General features: G+C 41.4%; 1 protein-coding gene across 1 annotated transcript; it reads right to left on the bottom strand.

Annotated features, from left to right (window-relative positions):
* Positions 1 to 303: 303 nt before the first annotated feature.
* Positions 304 to 23,336, bottom strand: trip11 (thyroid hormone receptor interactor 11). Its single transcript, XM_083924020.1, has 21 exons — positions 22,758 to 23,336; positions 18,847 to 18,923; positions 17,145 to 17,255; positions 16,421 to 16,723; positions 16,249 to 16,317; positions 15,795 to 15,960; positions 14,695 to 15,021; positions 14,278 to 14,318; positions 14,058 to 14,156; positions 13,689 to 13,892; positions 10,254 to 13,274; positions 9,913 to 10,053; positions 9,489 to 9,682; positions 8,809 to 8,972; positions 8,295 to 8,398; positions 8,090 to 8,189; positions 6,798 to 6,879; positions 6,114 to 6,228; positions 3,175 to 3,297; positions 1,915 to 2,059; positions 304 to 1,766 (listed from the first exon to the last, which is right to left on the bottom strand). Exons 1-21 carry the CDS (start codon positions 22,894 to 22,896, stop codon positions 1,552 to 1,554), a joined length of 5,940 nt encoding a protein of 1,979 aa, XP_083780146.1. The 5' UTR covers positions 22,897 to 23,336; the 3' UTR covers positions 304 to 1,551.
* Between the last annotated feature and the right edge of the window lie 646 nt (positions 23,337 to 23,982).

The following is a 23,982-nucleotide window of genomic DNA, read 5'->3' as shown; positions in this document are numbered from 1 at the left end:
AGCGGCCCCACAGCGGCGCACTCACTGCGACAAGCTGCTACTCCTGTGCTTTTGAGGGGGGGACAAAAAGGCATAAAGCATACACATTGAGTGTCTGTTTCTCAAAGATCTGAACAGCCCCCCTCCACACGACCTCTCATCGCACAGCTGAATGACTGCACATCTGGCGCAGCCAACGCAAACTGTTGTGGATGCATCTGGGTTTGCCTGAATGCGTTACAGGAAATAAAGACAACACTCACAGCAGTAAAGGGTCAGCAGTACCTTTATTTGATCTGTAATTCCACTGAAATCAGGGGTAATAACTTCGGTTAAAGATCATCCAAGTTCAAGGTAATTCAACTCCTTTTTTCAGTTTCAGGTTTTACATCTACAAAAGATTATTTGACAGCGAGGATTTACAGTTTTTACATTTGATCAATACACCTGGAGAAACCCTGTAACATTCCCTCTGCAGCGGCTGATTGATGTCTATACAAAAATGTAGAGCAGCTCAGTTATGCTCTGGCCAGCTCTGGTCAGGTAAAACTTTTTAAATGTGCAGTTTTTTTTACATTTTGTAAATATATATATTTATATTAACCATTTACAATCCTGATTACACAACTATCTAATTAGCAAAAATGCAGGCACTTAACTTCCAAAACTTCCTTGGTGCCTATAAATAGGAGAGAAAAAAACGCCACCCATTTACATATATATAACTATATAATAGTACTGTATTTTAACATATGAGCAGTCTCAAGCCTCTGATCAACCCCAGTCCGCAGTTTAAGCCATAATTGCACTCGTTGCATTTCACAGTCCAGCCTTCTGGAAAAGACAAGATTTAGCAAAAAATGTCTTTATGGTTTTAACAGATGTACTTAACCACGTACCGGTACTGTAAATCTCTATGCAGACTACTGCTGCCAGAGGTTTTTAGGCAAGTCCTGGATCAGAAACAATTCACTGCATTGTTGAAAAAAAAAGAGAGAATGAAAGCTGTCCAATGCAAGTAAAGGTTGAAAACTGAAGGAAATGAGATGTTTCCTCTTGCAGAGGCGATGATTAGACTCAACCCACATGGACTGAACTGCACACAGTGAATTTACAAGGTCACTTGTGTTCAGAACCGGTGCGATGAAGAAAAATCTAAATGTAACTCATAATTAAAAGGACAGTTTCTATGAAAACTGACGTGTTTCTCACACTACGAATGTTCTCATCCTGCGTCCTTTTTTGCACGTGGAGTCAGTTCAGTGACTATCTAAAACTTGTGGGTCAACACGTAACGGTATGTTATGTCGAGACTGATGTGTAAAGGGTGAGTCTGTTGCATAGAACAGTCATTGCAAGTCAAATTGAATCTTAAAAAACTACATTTGATTTCAGTTCCCTCATAAAAGAAAGGGAACATTAAGCCTTTATGAACGTTTCAGATTTATTTTTGCAGGTTATTTTAAAAAAAGAGCAGCAACAAGTAGCAGAACTGCTCAAATATCTAAGTCTGTGTAGTGTTTAACTCATGTTGGATGAATTATAGGTCTATCTGGCATACGTTGGGACCGATCACTGCTTTAACAAGTCTTTGAGCACAGCTCCACCGCTGGCCTCTGCTGAGACCGGCACAGGTGTGAAGGTGGGCAGGGCATCAGAAATGGACTTCATGAGCAGGTGACCTCCTGAGCCACCAGAGCTGGAACCAGCCAGCAGGGGCACCGCAGCAGAGCGAGGGGCCAGGAAAGGATTGGACTCACCCGGTTGCTTGCCGAGCGCTGCAGCTCCTGCGAGGAGAGAGGCGTAAATCTTAATAAGGTTTGATGTATTTGGTGATGTAAGAGACAGATCACACTTCCCGTCTGTCACGTCTGATTAAAATACACAAGAAAAAGAAAGACCCTGGCGGCAGTTATCCCCCAAGGAGCCGTTTACCTGAAGCTGTGCTGGAAGCAGCACTATTGGTTCTTCTAGGAGGCGGGGCGCTCAGAGGCTTAATGTCATGGAATGGAAGCTTTGGTGCGGGCAGCGAAGGGGTCGACTCAATCTCCAGGAACTTAACAAACATCTCTGAGAAGGACTGCAACAGCAAAGGACAGGACAGTGTGTCATGCTGCTGAATCACTGAGAAATTTTAGCAAAGAGATTCTGCTTTACATCCGAAACAGGAAGTCTAAAATGAAGAGTTACCTTCAGAAAAGCACCTGGTACGATAGAAATAAATACTGCAAAGGCTACATTCAAATTCTCAATATTTTGTTGACCCTTATTTTGAAGGCCTCATGCAAACACACACTCTGTAATATATTTCCTGTTTTTCTTGTAAAAAGTAAAATTTGTTGCCTGTTTTGACAGAACGAAGAAGCATTTATTTTACAACCCCTGCACTAGACTCACTTCATTTTCATCGGCCAAACTAAAAACTCAAAGTACACCTCAAATCATTTTAACCAAAGATGGTTTCTATCACGCTGACGTTTGTTCAAGTGTTTGTTTTTCTGATCAGTTTGGTTTTAATTAAGTAACTTGATGCTATAAAAACAGGGTGAAACCTGATTGACAGCTGTGATCCACTCATGATTAATCACTACTGCACAGACTCTGGTTGCAAAATCACAACGATGATTGACAGATCCAACTGTGAAACTGGGCAGTGCTCATTAAATATGAATCAAGATTCTGTTACTATACTGTAATGTCCAGGTGTTATTTGAGATAGTTTGTGACCCTGCTTCAAAATGTACCAAACACTGCCTCAACTTGCACTTGTCACTCAGCTTTACGTCGTTCCATTGCTCTGATTGGTTGTAGGTATATCCAATGGCAGCCAGAGGCATTTTGTAACGCCCCTTGAAAATTAGTCTGGTGATGTCAGGCTGGTATAAAAAAAAACTAAAAACATTTTGATCTTTTTTGTAACTGTTAATTATGCACTCTTCTTCTCCTTTCACTCTGAACTTCCCCCTGGTAAAACCTATGATGCTTTGTTTCTCTATAATCACAGGAAAGTTATGCGGATGCCAGGTCTGGTGCCTTGTGATAACCTGCTGAAAGGCGGTCCTGGGAAGTGTGGTGTTCGTCCATTATACGGTACAACACAAAGAAGAGTTAGACTCCTCTGTATTCTACTGTTGGTGTACAGTTTACTTTATAAAATAAAACTGTGTGTCTCTGTGTTAATGTGCCGTTTCTTACCGTGTTGAGCCCTTGGCCGCTGGTGGGCCTCTGGGGAGTGTTCGGGACACTTTGTGCTCCTCTGCCTCCCAGCCAGCCTGACATCCATCCAGTGACACCCTGCCGTCCGTCCTCCTCTAACATCTGCAGGTGGGAGGTAAGGAAGAGCAGACATATATTATTGGATTAGAAGTCCCCAGATGTCATCACAAACACATAATCTGTTATGATCCAGTGCATGAAATTCTTTATTAACTATTACTTAAAGCAAGCAAAAGCTTGAAGAGTGCAGGAACAATAAACGTTTCAGTCGCATGCACTTCATTCAGGCTACGTTTGCGGAGTAGATTTTCTTCTGTTTTCAAAGAAAGGTCAGATTATTTCAGGTTTGATTTCACTTAGTTTCCTTCCTGCCTGCCACCACTTTCTGGAAAACCATTTTGTGGACCCACTCACTAGTTAAGACTTTATATAGGGAATCAGATTCTTTGCTGACAGGCCCACACTCCTAGAGGAAATTTTATCATTCACTGTCAACTCCCTAACCATCAGTGTCATTTGCCTGGCAGGATTCAGCTGGATGGACCCCGTATATAGAGTGTGTGGATCTAAGCATTAAAAAAGGCAGAAGAGGGGTATACTAGCTGATCCACTAAATTCTGAAAAGTCGTCTGGTTTTGTGGGACACTTGGATGACGTAAACACGAGTTGAGTGGAAATTTGAAATAGCATTAACAGCAGATGAGGGAGGGATGAAAAAAAAAAAAAGAAGTGGAAGAACCTCCAACACAACAAAATGGGTCTTCTTCTGAGGAGTTGTAATCATATTTGCCCCTCACCCTGTATCTGTTTTCCTTTAAGACTATTGGGTAATACACTTTGGAATAGTTGGAGTGAGTCCCACGGGGCTCATGCCAGAAGATCTGGATAAGGAAATGCTTTCTTTTTCAGGGCTGAGCATTGAAAAGGATTTTCAGGGGCTGCTGGAGTTAAAAGTCACAGTAAAACAGTGGGTTTCAGGGTTTGTCTCTCAAGGACGTGTTTAAACATTTTGAAGGCCAAAAAAGGTAGGTTATCTTACTGTCAGGGTGACCTGGGGCAGTGACAGGATGTAAATACTGGATTTGCCTCAGTACTGGGCCAAAAGACTTCAAAGGCCCGCCACAGGCTCCAATCTGGCCCGCTGGATGAATTTGCAAAGTGTGAAAATTGTTCATATAAATGTTTCAACACTCTATTTTGTCTCCTGGGGCTTACGCTGTCCTCATATGATCAGCACGCTCTTTGCTGGATACGCTTTATGAGATCACACATACAACACTGTGAATAGTAAGTCCCTGTTCACGCCAGAGCTGACTGGTGGAAAGTGTGTTCGTCAAAAAGGAGAAAGGTGGACAGGTTTTTCCAAGAAAGATTGACCAGTTCCTTTTTCTTTACAGGGACAAATGAGAAACCAGTGTGCTTGGTGTAGTCACAGCACCTTTCAGCGCTCAAGGAGTAGAATATTTGGCGCCAGACTGATTTCCTTTTCAACCCTGAACAATGTACAGTTGAAAACTGAGATATATTGTTGAAATGGCACTTATTTTCTTGAGATATCTCAGGCTGTTCATTGTCTGTTTCGTAAACAGTTCATTACTTTTACAGATCTGACCCACTTGAGATCAAACTGTGCTGTATATGACCCATGATCTAAAATGACTTTGACACCCCTGCTTTAAAGTATTTTGTTTATAAGCTCTGTTTAGCATCAGTCTTGATCATTGTTTGTCCATCTCTGTCAGCGAGTAGCCTGCCAACACTGTTTGTCTTATTATCCAGTTTCTCCATGCTGCTTTTTTGTCATAACCAGGCTTGGGGAGCAATGGAATACATGGAGCAGTGTTACGTAATTAAAATACAAAAAAGTAACTGTGTTCTCTTAAGCATATAGAAAAAAAAGATGTAATCAGACCATCAATACATGTAGTAAAAATAGGGATTATTAGCAGGATCACAACTTTAAAATACATTTCAAAACAAAGAAGGATACACTACCATGCACATTACATCACTCTTGAATGAAACCGTAGCTGACAGTTACCAATTCATTTTCATGGTGTCTAAGGTTAGTGGAAAAAATGCTTTCACTGGGTGGAAAGTTCACCGTTATTTTGTATATGTACTGTACAACATCACAGTACAGTGCAAGTTATGCCTATATTTGGTATCAAAAAGCAACAGAAAGTATCAGATTACTTTAATATTGTGATACTTGGATAAGGTCATTGACTACGTTTTTTAAACAGGGAATTAGTAATTGTATAGGAATACATTTTTAAAGTAATCCTCCCCAGCCTGGAACACAAAGCTCCCTTACCTTGTGTTGTGTTGGAAAATCTGTACCTAATTGTGATTTAGTTTGTTCTAAAAACTGCTTTTTCATCAAGTGTTTCCATTATTTTGTCCAATGCCTGTACCTGCACATGGTACATCATTACATTGTGTTGGGAGACTGGATGCTTGTTGTGGTCAGCAAGGTGCAGACACGGTTCCCACAAAAACCTGGTTGTTCGTACTGATTGCGGTCAATGCACTATCCGTGTTGTCGCAAAATGTTGCCGGTGCTCTCGCTCAGACGCTACAGGAACAGTTTTCCTGGCCGCAATTTCGCCATCCACACTGTGCTGACCGTAAGAAGCTTTAAACATGTTTTACATTTTCTCTGACTGCTCAAACAAGGATACTAAAATAAATCTTTGTATGTGTCATGTACCATATATGGTAAATACGTTAATGAGTCTTATATACTTTTAACTACATTTATTAGTGTGACATGTCATGCATTTATTCCCCAAAAATGCCCCAAACATAGCTCACGGTCTGTTAATGCCATTATACTTAAATCCAATTGCTGCCTAAAATGATTATGTGAGAGTGCTAAAGTAAATACTTTGAATATGAGTCCAGGAATCTCTCACCTTATCAACCTCTTCTCTGCTCAGGCCCAGAACACTTCCCATGAGCCTCAGCACATCAGCACGCTTGGTTTTAGGTGTGTGGAAGTATCCCAAGAACAGGTTACGCATCAGGACTCTGGAAACAGAACAGGAATAATACGGACATGATGTAATTCAAGAACTCATTTCCATTTTTATACAGCTACATGATTATTTATGTACCCTAGGTGTTCAGTTTTTGTTTACATTTGTCTTTTCTGAGGTACACAAGATTTATAAATAGAAATTAAAACACTGTACAGGAGGGAGAATAAATCTATTTTCTATAATAGTAGTGGTCTTGTGAAAACCATTCATCTCCAGCTTTTCAGTTTTGTGACAATACATGTTTAAGGTCATCAGTTGTTTTTTTATAGCTGACAAAACAATCCTTCATTTCATCTGAAAAATTAAACATCTCCAAATTTAGAAACCGATTGTACATTATTTTCGTTGCTGCAGATTATCTCAATGTCATAACACTTTAACAGATGAGTATTTATCACAATTTTGTGCTGCAGTGTGACTGTCTGGGATCCCTTGAAAGTGTGGGAAAGTAAGAATGAAAGCCATGTGTTCTTAACAATAAAAAAAGTATTTATAATGAATTAAATTAAGAGTAAAAGAAAGAAATGTAAGATTTAACCCAGACAGGACCGAACTTACTTGTCTATCTTCCCCTCTGTGCTGTTTAGAAGAGTCATTAGTTTCCTCTGCGCCTCCTCCAACATCTCCTGTCTCACATCCACTGTAACACACAAACACACAAACACAGAAGTGAAGAGGTGTTTTTTTTCTAAAGTAATGTTCATGTCCCTGTTGCACATAGCCCTAGTGTGGGCCCTTCACATATTAACATTACATTAAAGTCCCTAAGCAGCTGACCACACAAAAAACAAATACCTGACCATCTCTGAACAACCCAGAAAGTCGTTTAAGAAGAGTTAATGCCGTCCTGAAGGCATTTCAGAACCATCAAAGAGTCTTCTAACCATCTGGACGGTTATATAATAAATATGACAAAGAAGATCTTAAACCTGTTTCAAGTTGTGACTGTGTTTTCTAGCCACGTAGTCGAAAAGATTTTGCAAAAACATAAGCAAGAAATGCACGCTTTATTATCAATGACTGCCAATATAACTGCTGACGATATAATAAGCTAAAAATCTTTCCTACTGTGAGCGGAGAGAATATTTGTTCATCCAGATGGGTAGAAGAGTCTTTGAGAAATCTGTAAACACTTTCAGAACTGCCGTAAGTCTTGTTAAGTGACCTTCTGAGTTTGTCAAAGATAATCTGGTATTTCTTTTTCAAAATATCGGCTTCTTTGTGGTGTAGCTTGGATACACAAGAGGCACAAACTGGGGCTATGTTGCACAAGTTATCCTCTCACTGGTGAGATATTCTCCAGGCTAAACAACTACTATCAGACCTAATGTAAATTTCCCATAGGCGACTGATTCATAGAACAAATACATGGCCTCATCTCAGGCCTAAATGAATACAATGTCTGAGACGGGGGAAAACAGAAACAGTCTAAGAATTTGCTGTGATGTAATGGCCAAATCTGAAAGTGATAAGAATGAAATCTGCTCAGTGTGACACAAAAAAATAATACAGGAGAACCTAACCCAGGGGGTGATTGTTATTCAGACTGTGATAAGGACGTGTGCACACTAGAATAAAAAACATGAGCCTGGGAGGAAGAAAAAAAGAAAAATCAATGTTCAAAGGCCAGAAAAATGGAGAGGAGGATGGCAGATGCAAAACATCTTAAACACTGAAGAGTGGCAGAGAGGTCTTTAAACCAAGCAGACCTAAAAACCAATAAAAGGAATTTATTTTATTGGAAGACACCTTTATGTGCTGTAAAAAGGGAAGGCAGAGGTTTACTCAGAGTTTTGTCTATCAGAAGACGTGTAGAAGTTGGCAGGCGAAAACATTCGGCTGCAGCTCACCTTGTTTCTTCAGCTCTTCAAGTTGCTCCTCCTTTAGATCGAGCTGATCAGTGAGGCGAGACGCCGACTCCAGAGCACCGTTGGCTTCATCCAAGTTGATCTGACAGAGAGCATAACACCGTCAGTAACTATGGCTCTTTGATATAACTGCAAATCAAACATAAAGGGAACGGATTCTCTGATCAGTCACTGATTACTGTTCTACCTGAAGGGCCGATGCTTGGTCCTCCAGCCTCTGAGCTTTTCTTTTCCACTCGTCCTTCTCCTTCTTGAGTCTATCAAGCTCTGCTGAGTACATAGCCTTCTCTTCTGATGGGGGAAGAGAAAATTAATACAGGTAATATGGTATTTCATTTGTATAACTTCCCTTACCACTACCACTAGGTTCTCTTTCACAATTCTGTTCGTTCACTGTGAGCAAGAAGTCCGTTTCAATATTGATCAACAGATACAATGCAATACAGCGGAAGATCATCAGTGAACGCAGACACATGATTCTCATTCAATTGTAAAGTGCAACTTATCAAAAAGATGCAGTTAAATGCAGCTACAGGGCTGTCCTGGTGTAGTTGCATGATGACAAAAATGGCTTGACATGAATTTAGTAATGGATGTAATTGGCTGATATAATATTTGAAAGCGGGTACATATTACTGAAAGAAAGCATGAGAACCGCTGTACTAGACAACCTCGTCTTCTAGTAGAAGCAGCTGACTTGCCTTGTTGAAACTGCTCTAGCACCATCTGCAGGTTGGAGAGTGACACTGCATACTGGTTGACCTGCTCCTGTGACGTTCTGAGATGGATGAGTGCTTCGTCCCTCTGCTTCACCACTCCGCTCAGCTGCTCCTGCAGAGACTCCACCTGCATGCTGGCCTGTTGGCTGGAGGCAGAGACACGGTAAGCAGGAAAAAAACAAAACAAAACAAAACAATTGACAGATTGACTGAAACTATTTATTTACCGTCATTTTATCAGGTCATTTCAGTGAACAGCCAATGACAAAAACTTTTTTTGGACATCCAGAACTTATTATCAGAGACACAACATAAGTCAGTCTATATAGGGGCAAACAGCTGCACAGTATCTGTCAAAAAATGGAATTAAATTTTGTGTTATGCCCCAGGGGGAGCAAAACAATGGAATATGTTAGGGGACCTAAGATAGAGCGTTGAGGGACCCCACAAGAGACTTGTGGCATCAGAGGAGTAAGCTCCTACCACCACAGCTTAGTAAAACTTTGTTGAACAGGTATGAACTAAACAAATGGCATACTTAATCACTGATGCCAACTCATGCAATAAAATATAATGGTACACTCTATCAAAGCTAAAGTCAAGGCAAAAGAAAACCAAAGCAGAAGAAAATTCCCGCTGGTGTTCACACAATTTATGCTAACCTGGCGTTTTCCACAGCATTTGAAGACGTGGCTACTTTCTCGTCCAGCAGCGCCACCCTTCTGCGTAGTTCAGTCTCCCTGTCCTCTGCAGCGAGGGCTTCCCTCGTGTACGAGTCTTCGATCTCCAAGAGGTGATTACGCAACCTTTCCAGCTCCAAGTTGAGGCGCTGTTCTTTGTCCCTCGTATGCTGAAGCTGAGAAGGAAACAGAAACATCTTTACATGATGTGAGAGAGTAGAGCTATGACAATACCATAGTGGATCTGATCTGGATCTGGAAGAGTACGAAAAGTGTGTTTTGACTCACTGACTGAATATTTACTTTTATGACATCTTCATCTTGCACATTAAACCCAGCAGTGAGCAAACACAGACACGATATCTTCACAAATGAAAGGGTAGTGAGCAAATATCATCTTTCCTACCTCAGTTTGGACTGCAGTGGTCTCCATTTGTTTTTGCTTGAGTGCCATCATCATTTGATCCCTCTCCTGCTGGAACGTGAAAGCTTTCTCCTGCATAGACTTCAGTTCATTCAGGAGTTGATTCAGCTCACCAGACTTACCCTGCATCACATCAACAGCAAAGTACATCATAAATGGAAACATTTAGAGAATAATAGACTAAATAAAACCAGTTTCCAGTCTAGAATGACTGATGGATACAGATTTTCATCAGAACGCATTGGGTATTAATCAAACCACCACTTGATACCAACATTGGAAATTGGTATCTTGCATTAAGCTATATAAGACAGGCAACTGACCTGCTCTTTGTCCTTGAGCATCCTCTCTACAGTTGCGGACTTCTCGCTCACTGCACACAGTTCAAACTCCTTCTCTCTCAGCAGGAGGGAAAACTGCATGTTGGTTTCCTGCAACGCTCTGAACTCAGACTCTTTCTCTCGGGAGCATGAAGCTACCAGCTCGTTCTCCTCCTTCAGCTTCCTCCCATCCATTTCCAGAATAAGAGCACGCTCTTTCAGGTTGGTCACGGCCTGCTTCAGCACCTCGTTGTCGTTCTCGCGGTTACGCAGTGCTTCGCTGACGTGACCCAGCTGGTCGCCTTTTGTTTTGATGAGCAGGTCTTTCTCCCTCACAGACCTCTGCAGGGCTTCTAGCCTCTCTCTGATCAGCCGAACCTCCTCGGCCTGACTTCTCTGCTCGCCCTCTGTGGCAGATGCAGAGTTGGAGAGCCGGTGATTGTTCTCCTGAAGAGTCTTGATTAGGTTTTCTCTCTCAGCCAACTGATTTTGCAATCGTACAACTTCTTCATGCAATTTCTCATTGTTTGCTGTATGAGACGTTGGAGCAACCGCTGTGAGAGAAGATCCACTAGACTGAGCAGCTACGACTTCAGGAGCTACACTGTCCAGTTTACCCAGCAGGACATCCTTGGTGGTGCTGAGCTGGGTGATGGTCTGTTGGACCTGAGCGAGTTCCTGACTTAGACTTCCCAGCCTCCTTTCCTTCAGCTCGTAGCTCTGGATCAGTCCAGCGTAGTCCACCGACAGCTTGGAGCTGCAGTCGCTGTCAGCGGAGACCTGACCCTGTAGTTTAAGCAACTCCTCCTGCAGCTGGGCCGACTCGTGCTGCATGTTCTTGACTGTGGTGATCACCTGCTGCTTCCACTCCTCCATCTTCTTCACCTGCTGTTTCAGCGTGTCCCTCTCCTGCAGAAGCTCCTCAAACTGGTTGCTGCTGACGCCTCCGGCTGACTCTCCTCCTGAGGACTGGAGGACGGTCACCAGGGTTTGGCACTTCTGGGTCAAAGCATCAATCTCTATGTCCTTCTCCCTGATGATGCGGGACAGGTTCTGGATGGTCTCCTTGAACATCTCTTGGCTTCCTGAGGGATCGCTCATGTTCGAGAGGCGTTGGTTCTCCTGCTGAAGCTTCAACAGGGCCGCTTCCTTCCCTGCCATGATGTCCATGAGTCGGTGATAGTCAGAGCGAAGCTGGCTGTTCTCTCTGGTCTTCTCGTTGAGCACGGCTAGCACTTGCTCTCTCTCCACAGCGTAAGCCTGCAGCTGCTGCTGTAGGAACATGACGTCCTGGCTGTGTCCACCACCTCCAACCATGGACAATCTGGCATGAAGCGCCTGGATCTCCAGATCCTTCTGCAGGATCATCTGTGACAGTTTGCCCACTTCATCGCGAGACACCACCAGCTGATCCAGCTGTTTAGTCAGTGAGAGGTTCTTCTCGTTCAGCTGGCTGATCTCAGTCTCTTTCTCCTTGATGCCTCTCACCAGTCTTTCTATTTCTACCTTAGACAGGTCGTGTTTCTCGTTGCCGTTTTCCTGATTTAGAGTCTGAGTCTTGTCCTCCTGCAGGATGACCTCTCCCTCCACAGAGGGGGAGTCAGCACGAACTCGACTCTCACTGAGCTGATCTACCATCTGCTGGAGGCGGGATATGTCTTCATCCCTGGCATGGATGAGTCTGTCATAGTTCAGTGTAGTCTGCTGATGGCGAGCATGAGCCTGCTCAAGCTCAGTCTGCTGAGCCTGGAGGGACTGCTGCGAAAGAAGGAGAGCGGCATGCAGCTCTTCCATGGTTCTTCTAAGAGTCTGGACCTCTTCTTCCTGACCACTCCTGGAGGACTTGAGCTCTGTGATTTCTGTCTCCAGCTCAGTGATGATGTCTAAGGTCCTGGGCTCAGTCAGAGGTTGAGGCCTGCTCTGCTGATCCCTGAATCGGTCGATCTCTTCTTTCAAATGACTGTTCTCCTCCTTCATAGCCCCCAACTGTTTATCCTTTTCCTCTAGTGCCTGTTTGAGAGCGCCGGCTTCCTTTGTCACGACTAAAATACTGTTCTCCATCTCCTTTTGCAACTCTGAAGCGTTTTGTTTTAAAGTGTCCACAAAGACATCCTTCTCCTGCAGCAAATCCGTCAGCTGCTTCTGTCCTGCAACGGTGATCGAAAGCATCTCATTGGTGTCTCTGTGGTCGGACGCCACCTGCTCCATGTCTCTCTTCAGCTGAGCTATCTCCATGTCTTTCTCCTGGTTGAGTTTGATGGCTCGCTCATGCTCCGTCTGTAAAGCAGAGGCGTCCATGGAGCGGGCGCGAGTCATCTCTTCGATGGTCTGCTGGTACTGTTTTGCCTGTTCTGTTAGCGCCTTCTCAGTCTGTCCCAATTCACTCTCTAGTTGCGTTTTCTCCAGCTTCAGAGCTTCGATACGAGTCTCCTTCTCCCGTACTGTTCTGGTAAAAGCTGCCTGGCTTTCCTTCATCTGTTTGGTTAGCTCCTCAGCTCTACCCAGAGCTTGCTCACCATCCGCCTTCAACCTCCTGTTCTCCGTCTTCAACTCATACTCCTCAGACATTCCCTTCTCCTGAGAGCTCCTCATCTCATCCAATTCTCTCCTGAGGTCTGACAACTCCCTCTCCTTCACTACTAGCGTCTCTTTAGTTCCCCAAGTCTCAGTTTCTCTCTCCCCTGCCTGATCCAGATCTGCTTTGGCAACAGAAAATTGCTTCTCTCTCTCCTGAAGAGTGCTCTTCAGCTCAGTGATTTCTCTCCGTGCCTCCCTGCCCTGCTCGTGTGCATGAGCAAGTTTTTCTTTTAGCTCCTTCACTGTCTGTTCCAACTCCTGTTTGCCCATATGCAGGTCGTTAAGGGTGAAAGCGCTCTGGCTCGTTTTATCTCTTTGGGTCTCCAGCTCTTGCTCCAGTGTCCTCTTCTGGTCTTTGGTTGTGTTCAGCTCTGCAGTCAGTCCTGTCAGTTCTGCCTCGGCCTCCTTCAGCTGTCCAGAGAGCTGCTCCTTCACCGAGATCATGTGCTGGAGATAGAAAAGGTAGAAACACAAAGTAAAAGATATATAAAAATAAATCAGTAAATTGCTCAAATTTTTGTGTATTGCATTTCGTTGTGAAGAGCTTCTGTATATTTTTCTTTTTTAATTGTCACAGTTTTACATCTTTTGGCTTAGCATAGTGCCTTTACAATATCTGAAGATTCAAAACTAAAATTAGGCTAAATAATTAAGTATTCAGATAAATATGTATCATTTCACTGTTTAATATTATCGCAATGTGAGAGATCTCAGTGGGTTTAAATTCTCATTTGTGATAAGCACTTTTTGTAGTACTCAGACCTGCATGTGAACCTGAGAAAAATGACATAATAATTATGTATGTGTACACACGCATATATTTATATATATATATAGAAAGGGGGGCCACTGGGCTCAGACCTGTGTTGCCTCCTGGTTTTGCTTGTCCAGTTCCTCCAGCTCAGACATCAGGGTGTCCCGTTCCTCCTCAGTGTTTCTCAGGACCTTTTCTCTCTTCTCTAGCTCCCTCTTCAGATCCTCCAGTGACTCTGATTCACCAGACTCTGCTTCATTATTGCTAACTATTTGCTCCTCTGCTGTTTTTAGTCTTTCTTGCAGATTAAGCTGTGAAAAGAGACACAAACACCAAGAATTACACTTCAGGATTTTTTCATATAATCCAATAGACCTCAATTATTTAGACTTAACTTTTTATATCCCATTATTAACATGGAGGAGGAGGAGGAGGAACTAGCTAGGGTAAGGACAGACTTCATCAGATAAACAAACCTTTTCTTGTTCTAAGACATCCTTTTCTTGTCTCAACGTCCCAATAATGGTGTTCAGTTCCAAGATGTCTGCATGCTCAACTTCTTCCTTTGGTTCTACCTAAAAAAGGAGTTAGAGAAGTCATTAAAATAAGGGGTTAAATCATGAAAACATACCACTACTGTACATACTTTATATATATTTAACACAATGTATGGTTAAGGATTTATATCACACTTACTTCAGCCAGGCTTTTCAGTCCCTCAATTTCTTTTTCTGCAGCTGGAAAGAAGACATTTGAATTAATACGCAGGTTTATTATGAAGGAAAACCAACTCTGGTTTATAATAGGCAGTCCATTAGGGCTGCACCTAACAATCATTTGTTGATCAGTGTTTCCCGATGCTCAAGATGACATCCTCAAATGTCTTGTTTTGTTCACAAAGACATTTACTTCGGAAAAAAACCCCAACTCAAAACAATTAACCGATTATCAGCTCTAGACTTAATGACAATATTCTGAGTCTATGCAATATTGATCTGAGGATACTACCATAAAAAAGGTATCATTTAAAAAAAGAAAGAAACACCATGAGCTTTTAATTCAGCAGTAATCAGTTGCTGTATTCAACAGGAATCGCAAAAAATGACAGTATACCTGCAAGGTTTTTCCTCAACACCTGAATCTCGTGGTCTAGTTGAGCTTTTTGCAGAGATTTCCCCTCCTGCTCTTGTACTCGTGTCTGAAGCTCGGTGACGGAGGCCTGCAGCCGCGTGTAGTTCTCCAGCAGCCCAGTGTTTTCTTCCTGGGCTTCGTCTTTCTCAAGCTGCAGTGACGCCTGTTTGGTCTTTGCCTCCTCCAGACTGGCAGACAGCTCGGTCAGCTGCTTCTCCCGCTGATCTGCTGCTTCCTTCAGGGATGTTATGGTCGTTTGGAGTTCAGGCAGTTTTGAAGCATCTGATGGGGAAGAGGCTTGACCACCGCCTGGAGAGAAGGATAACGAGGAGGGGTTTTTATTTTGTGTAGAAAGATTTGAAAGGATTTCTCACAAGTAAAGTATTGCATTTGACAAAGTAACATTTTTTTCTCTCAATTTTGGTTACAGCTGACCTTTGCAGGAATAAAACACCTTAGCACATTTGGTATTAAGGCTATGGTCTACGATTTGGAATATTGAGCGGCTAGTGATTAACTTGGCAGCTCAGCTACCCGAGCTTCTGTCACCATGGAGAAGGAAAAGAGCAGCAAGCGGCCTCTGCTCGCCCCAACAGCGAAGGTTAGAAGAAAACGTAAGTCCAGGGAGGAAAAGGCAGAAATGTGAACTACATAGGAACAAGTCAAGAACAGGGATTCCTCTGACCAGTGGAGAAGGCTATGCCCGGATTTGGGACTGAAAACAGATGCTGAGACTGCAGACTTTTAATTGAACAGGTTATTTTTGCGTTTTATTCTGGTAGATTTTACATAAATAGCCCCCATTAGTCTGTGCCAATACTGGCTCATGACTGTGAACATCACAGACTGATAAACGGCCATGTCCACACAGTTAGCCAATGTTAGCCATGTGTTTTTAGCCAATCGGCTTCTGGCTCTGCGTGTCGTTAGGAGGCGAGGAAGGGGATACAAGCTCAGGGGGATTCTATTTTCAAATCTGCCTCAGAGGCTCAACTGATTTTCCGAATGTAGACCCTAGCTTTAAAGCCATGATTTCTTCAGTAACCATAGGTTACAATAACAAAAACCACAGTTAGGCTTACCACTCTGAATCTGCTCCTCCAGCTCCTCTATCCTCTCCTCATACTCTGCCAAGTCCTCTCTATGTCGCCGTGTGATGTCGGCCATCTTCTGCCTCTGGGCGTCCTGAAGGGCGGTCAGTTCGTGCTGGTGTTCATCCACCTCACGGCTCATCTCCTCTCGCAGCTCCTGTTCCAAAGCAGCGTTAAAATCAAGGTCAGAGTCTCAGTGAATTCAGGTTTAAATCATTTATAACAACAACTTGCACAGAGCATTGTAACACTGACATTTTGACCAGATGGGGACAACAAAAATAGTCTGTAAACACAATACTGACTGGCATAAAGCATGGACAATATGAGCAACCACTTTAATATATTTTATACAACTGTCAACTGTCAACATAAAAATATATAATAGCAGCTTGAAGATTTTACCATACAATATAATTTATCCTGGCAGAAATTAAAAACTCACCTTAATAGTTCTTTGAAGTTTGAGAATCTCTCCCTGGTCGCCATTACCAGATCCTGCTGCTGTTGATGCCTGAATATATATTTAAAAAAATAGATAGATTAGAATGGATAGACACAAAGAGAATAAAGTTTAATTTAGTTTTTGCTGATAAAGATCTAATTCTCATCATCACCTGAGACATTCGCCTCCAGTGTGCCACCTCCGCCTCCAGGCGTATTACTTCCGTCGACAGTCTGTTGATCTCCTGCTGCGACCAGATGACGTCACTGAGGTCCATATCGTCGCCGTGGAAGCCCTGATGGGACCCTGAGGGCCGTGACAGGAAAGAGGAAGCAGAAGAGGAGGTAGTGGTCGAGGAGGTCGTGGTGACAGGCAGCATGGCGGGCCCGGCAGAGGCCGACTGAGCCGACTGCTGCAGAGTCTGGACGTCTTCCTGGAGTCCTCTCTGCCGAGCCTTTAGGTGACTGATCTCCACCTGGGACGACGCAAAAGACTTTAGGACCCTTTCATACCAAGCACAAACATTAGCTTCACATTCCTACTCAGTCTTGATGAGATTTTGACATTTTGACTTGTGAGAGAAAAAAGAGTTATCCAGCATCCATGTTTGAAAAGCAGTTTTTCCTTTGACAGAATTCTGTGTGTTTTCTTACAGATTATACTGACTGTTTATGATTTAGATAACTGAATGCTTTCTGCCATCATCAGGGTCTTACTTTATGTTGATGCATGCACTCATTCAGTAACACAATTTAAAGTTACAATAGATCATGTGTCCTAAATTAAATGTCATTTAGTTATCTAAATATGGGGATATGCTTTTTATATTCTTTACTTTTTCTCTCTTGGAGGATATAGTTTTAACAGAAGTGTCAAGTAAATAAAAATGCACATACATCTTTCTGCTGCAGAAGTGTTCTGTACTCTGCAGACTGTCCTTTAATCTGGATCTCTGATGCTTCCAGTTTCTCCTCAAGTTCTGCATGGAGCTTTCGTAATCTGTCGTACTGCAACAAAGAGAGAGAAAAAAAAACATGCAGGAAATGAAACATTTTTCTTCTCCCCCTTATAGGAAGGTGGTAAGAGCTTAGAGACGTGCTAAATGTTACTTCCGCTGTATGGATGCTTATTAACAAGTGACCTACACCCATCCTACAGGCTGGTGATGTGATATTAACAAATTCCATAAAAGGGATCAAAACCAACAATGTCTAGTCCGTCTCTTAATACTTTTTGACCTGCCTACCTGGTTTGTGGCTCTTGGCTTAAAGCCCCTTTATTTCTACTGAAGACTTTCACTTTAAAAATGTGTTACAGATATATATTTTCATTCTTAAAACAGTTTAGCAATGTCCCCAAATAGCTGGGAACTTTAATTTTCAGGAAAATCCTCACAAAAAGGGGGAACATTCTATATTTGTTGGGGACTAATTTTAGCTGCCGATTAACATTGGTAACATTAAATTGGTGCTCCAGTGAGTATTTGGGGCAGCACGACAGTATGTGTGTGTGTGTGTGTGTGTGTGTGTGTGTGTGTGTGTGTGTGTGTGTGTGTGTGTGTGTGTGTGTGTGTGTTCTTGGCAATGAAGGAATATGTCACCCAGTGCAAAAGTGTGGATCAGTGATTTTTGTTGTTTTTAGTTTTTGACAAACAGTGGAGGAATGATCAGACTGTCACACAATAGTTGTTCAATTCATTGTTGGTTTTGGCCTTTCTCCTTGCTCTCTGAACTAAAGAAGTTTATAGCACTCATGTGATACACATTATGCAGACGAACATTTTTTCTCCGTAACTCCGTAACTTATTTTCAGTGCAAGCATATTTAGAGTACACTTTCCAACACTGGCATTTCCAGCGCCATTGAGCCACACAGGAACTACTCATGATCAAGACTACACATGCCTGAGGCTGAAGGTCTATAAGCCTTTCACTGAGACCAAGAAAGTGGATCACATAACTGGCTTCCTGTCTGCTAAAGAATTGATTAAAAATACTGATCTTCTGCGACATTATGTGTCACCCTAACCTCTCAGGTTGTCTGGGACAAGTCTGCTTTCTGTCATCAAAATCAGAATTAAATATGCAGAGGCAGCATTCAATTTTTATGTGCAACATATTTGGAATTCGGGTCGGCTGCAACTCTCAGTTCTTTAAAATCAAGATTTTTCTGTTCGATGCTGCCTTTTATTGAATCAAATTATTTTTTCTAACACTGCACTGTAACTTTTATTCTATTTTATAACTTGGTATTTACTTTTTATTTTCCCTTTCTTTAATTGCTCTTTGAATTGTCTTGTTGCTGCAATGTGCTAAATAAATAAACCTGCCCTCTCTTTCCCACAGGAGGCATTTGACTCAACACAGGTGTAAATGATGAAACACTGAAAATGGCTGCATTTTATTTAAGTGTGTCAGTTTCAGAGCCCTAGTGTAAAGCATGCTGGCTTCCTGGGACACTTGAAATAAACAAATCCATTGTTAATGTTGTTAGTTACAGCTGGGCTTTTTACTGCTATGACAAGTCAAAACATCTCTGTTGAGAAACGAAATACAGTTTTACCCCTCAACTCTGAATAAAAGTGCACACAGAATCTCACCTCCAATTTCTGAGTGGCAAATGCAGACTCAATGTCAGCCAACTTGGAATTGGACACCTGCAGTTCTGTGGCAGCATCTGCAGGTACATGGGGGGGAAAAAGCCTTAAATATCACAATATGCATCAATCATAAGTCAGTTTACAGTAAAAACAGGCAGCATGAATTCAATGTGCGCATAATCTACAAACATAGCTAAATGTTCTTTGTATGTACACAGAGAAAGAAACAGGATTTGTTTTTTTCTGGTAACATACGTTTCAAATGACGAATACTCTTGAGGTTTATCTGCCATGGCACACACAGAACACATTCAAGAGACACTAACACTATCACTAGGTGACATTTTCCTTCTCTATCTTAGTCACACACTGCTTTATCCAGCTCACATGACAAACAAACATGCACGGCTAAGCAGGCCAACATTTCTGGAGATCCTGTCAGTTATATGATCTTAACAGCTGGATGAAGCTCAGCCAACACATACCATAACGCCACAAACTAAACTGAAGCCTTTTGCAAATCTAGTTCAGTCAAAAAAGACTTAAAAGATGGATGTGAGGCCTGACATGCAGAGTGCATCACAGCTGGTCCAGTGCTTCGTACCGTGATAAGAATTCATACTTTTGTTTTTTTGATTAGAGCTGTGAGTTGGAGACCTGCGGTCAAAGTTCTCCGTGCGTCAGTTTGTTATCACTCGTTGTCTGTTTGTTTCAGGGTGATGGTACTTTTTCAATAGCCAAAGAGATGAAGCAGTCATATCACAAGTTATCAGTTTTGTGCCTTGTTTCATTTATCCTGACACATTTTTAAATGTTTTACTCTAACCAAAGAAATGAAAGAAAGAGAAGTGCAGGGGAAAGTAATTACAAATAAAAATACATGCAAATTATTCGACTGTTAGTTTCCCATTGTTAACAGATGGAGGTTTTACGTCCACACAATTTCTCGTGATTTGAAACTGTAACAGCTTCTTTAAATGAAAAATGTTTGAAACTTTCCTCCTGTACTGCCCCCCAGAAATAGAAAGAAAGTGAGTAACAGGAAGCCTAACTATACAGACATTTATTTAAATTTCTGCCCAAGTGGAGCACTTTTAATAGAAGCTCCACAATAATTGCATTTTGAGCCCAGACTAAGGTCGAGAACTGGTGGAAACGACAAACCAAGCAAATCAGTGACTTACGTAAACTCAGAATTCAAAGGGAATAGCACTAGAATTTGACTTGATCATGAACTCTGCTCCTGGAGAGCTACTGACATGCATGTTATGTTTCTCCCAACTCCAACACACGTGATTCTAATACTCTGCTCTTTATCAATCAGCTGAAGCTTGTCAGGGGTTTGATAATCTAGAGAATCAGGTGTAATAGAATAGGGTGAAACCTAAAACATGCAGGCCAGAAGCTCTCCAGGAGCAGGCTTGGCTACCCCTGCTGTAATCTGTGTTGCCATCAGGATGTTAGCAGCTCCACTGACAATGAATGAGGGGTGACTGCATCGACTGAGAATGTTTGCCTGAGATTTGACACCAAAAAAACTAATGTTGTTAGATGAAAATGCTTGACTTGTATACTTCCAAGTACATGGATGAAAACTCTTCCACCATCATCTATTTCTAAAGACTTCTGATGGGGATGAATATACTTGACATGTGAGGATCAACCAAAGTACAGTATGTGGATTACATTTAAAACTGGAAGAAACATTTTTACTGAAACTGCATCGTTTGAAAAGCATCTTAACACTGCTGGTGACCCAAGTAAGAGGTCTTCAATCTGCTTTCCAAGTTTTTCTGGATCTATGACGTGGTCCTGACAGAAAAACATTAGACCATTGTGTGGTGTAACTTGATTTTAGCAGCATCAGCCCCTGTGTTTAACAAAGAAGTATTTATAATCCTGTGTGTTCAGTTAGCTTGAAGCACAGAAGTGGAATTAACTGCAAATATGTGGCCGTCCTATCTGCACATCTGCACGGAACATTAAAGACTCACACCAAAATGCAGTGCAGCGGTGGTGCAGAGTATTTAAAGGCACTACTGACTGTCAATTAAACTGTATACTGTAAGTCACGCTGGCATTCTCAAACCTTCAATTAGGGCTGCACGGTAGGAGTATGTTTGCCACGTGCAAACACGACAAAGTTATTAAATGTTGCAATAATGATGACTTGCGATTAATAACCAGATATTAATGTGTATCTGTTGCTTTCAGTATTCTGCTAAAAATACATTTAGGGAACATTCTTTTATTGAAGAAAGTGAACATTACACCGAACACAAAAGGCATGAATAAGAAAGTATAGTTTTCAGCTGGTACTCTTCCAATTAACAACTCATTTCTAAAAATCCCAGAGTGCAATACCACAGTCTTTCACGATATGCACCAGTTGACAGCGCAATGATGATTTAAAAATTATATATTGTGCCCTGCCTTCAATAGCAAGGAAAAAACAAGAGTAAAAACAAAGATGCTGACATTCAAATCTGTGGGTTATAAAATACTTTTACAGGGAGTCCCTGAAACTGGATGCAAAACTCAGAAAATAAACAATCTTGTCATGCAAATATTATCATTCAGTCAACAGAGCAGCTTTAGAAAAGGGAGTTTAAAGAGTTGCAGTATAATGTTTCCACATTGATAAACACGGACATTTTTCATTTTAAAGAAATCATAAATAAAATGTTTCTCTCCAATCTACAGTGCAAAAAGTATTTTCGATTCCTCTGTATGTTTGGCACATGTTGCAGAAATTGACAATAAAGCTGACTTGACTTTAAGTGGACAATCTAGACCTGTGTTTATGTATATATTGGCTGGTTGATACTTGTTTCTATGCTGTTGCCTTCCAAGACAGCGGAGCTATTGTTTTGTTTTAGGACCTGCAGGTTGAGAAACCCTAAAGGCACCATTTCCGTATGTGTACAATGCATGCAAAAGGAAGAGTACAGCTGCTACAGTTTTTCTCTAAATCTTTATATTTTGCAGGGTCTACTAACTGGCAGGTACACTAAAATACCAACCAGCCAATACACAATACAATACATATTCACACGTCTAGACTTGTTTTTTTTAATAGGTCGGTCAAACCTTTAAGGTCATTTTCCAGTTACAGGATACTTTTTGTTAATGTCAGCAATTGTCCTTTAAGATATTTTTCACTTAATGGCAATTTTTTGCAAGAATGTGACTAAATGTTACGGTCTGTTCAACATTCGTGCCTGTTAAAAGGAAGGATTTCATTGTCACTGTGTGCACAAGATTGCTGGATAAATACTGTGTGTATATATTATCTTTCTTCTTCTTCTTCTTCTTCTTCTTCTACTTTTTCTTCTTCTTCTTCTTCTTATTATTATTATAAGGAACTGTGTTGCTGCCTGTCTTGGCCAGGACTATCTTGTAAAGACAGAGAGATCTTTAACCTCAATGAGACATTTTCCTGGTTGTATAAAGGTTAAATAATCAATAAAAACAGGTATTAATATTATAGATATTGCGACTTGCTGCTGCTCATGGAGGGTCACTGTTAAATCATGAATAAGTCAGAGTGTGGTCCAGACCTACTCTATATGTTAAGTGTCTTTAGATCATTTTTGTTGTGATTTGACACTATGAATAAAATGTAATTGGAAATTGAATTAAGATATTTTTCACTTAATGGCAGTTTTTTTGGAAAGAAAAAATGTACCGTCTAATGTAATTGCTTGCTTTTTATGTTGTTGTCAACCCAAGACAGCTTAGATATCTTTTTATTTTAGGACCTGCAGGTTGACAACAGCTGGGAACCTAAAGACATCCTTAACATATGTCCTTAAAACATGTACAATGCATATAAAAGAAAAAATAAGCATGCTCTGATGATGTGGCTGCCAAATAAGACAACAAATGTAGAACCAGGAAGACACACTCACCTCCCACTTCTTCCACCCCCTCCAGTAGCATGTCTTTGGTAAAGTTTGATATCTGCCCGGTAAAGGAGGACAGGCTCCCGCCGACCTGGCCCAGGGACTGACCGAGGCCGGAGCCGATTCCACCCAGCCACGATGACATCTTGGAGGAGGGCTACAAACCAAAACACAAAAACAAAGCAGGGCCCGAGAGGACTGAGGGGGGGCTAGCCTAGCTTTGACTCCAGGGGTGACACAGTCAACTCGGTCATGAAGTTGAACTGTAAACTCTACACCACAGAGTTAACTTCAAAATCCACTTTAATCCTCCAAGACAAAGTCGCTTTTCAGGCTGACAGACGCTCATTTAGCAAAGACCACCGGCTAATAACAGCTGACGGTTTTGCCTGAAGGAATTTGTCCAGACAAGCTAAGCTAACCGACGGTATTATCACGGTTAAACGGCTAACGAGTTCAATTATGGCCTAACGTTGACGTCTGCGTCGTCTACGGTGAGAGTGAGTGGTGTTTTCAGCGAGTTTTTAACCGGTTTACACGATACTGCGCCCAGAAAGAAGTGCCACCTCAACTGCAGCCATAACAGCTCGGCTGCGGCGATGGCTGTCAGGTTTGACGTGGACACGGAAGCGGTGCATTGTGGGATACTGGAGGACCAACAAATCCAAGGTGCGTTCAAGAACCTAGAGTCAATGCAATTATATTTTGATTTTTTTATATTTTTTATTGCACAATCAAAAAGGCATACAACATATTCAATGCAATACAAGTTATATACAATTTAAACAACGGCGCGAGTGACATCAATAACATAAAGAATGTATAATAAATAAATAAATAAATTAGACAAAGCAAAATAATAAAAATAAAATACTAAAATTAAATGGAATAAAAATCAGTCAAAATACAAGAGGTCAGTCGGGAAATAAGGTACATAGATATTCATACAGATGTAGGGCTTCTGCAATTTGAGTCATTGTATATAATTAGAGGATATCTTAAGATAATAAACTAATTATTTATTTTATTTTATATTTTTTGTGTGACTAATATTATTTATTTAATATATTTTTAAACTGATATGTCTTTATATTTTTGTACAATGTATAAGTTTATTTCTGCTTGTTGTTTTGTGCATGTGTGACTAGTTTATTTATTTATTGTCTATACATAAACCATGTACTGTTACTAAAAAAGAAAAAAAGACAGTAACCTCAATAAATAATTCTGA

The sequence above is a fragment of the Echiichthys vipera genome (genome assembly GCF_963691815.1).
Source record: "Echiichthys vipera genome assembly, chromosome: 12".
NCBI classification, from domain to species: domain Eukaryota; kingdom Metazoa; phylum Chordata; class Actinopteri; order Perciformes; family Trachinidae; genus Echiichthys; species Echiichthys vipera.
Note: the sequence above shows the minus strand (reverse complement) of the source record. Positions and strands in the feature narration are given on the sequence as shown.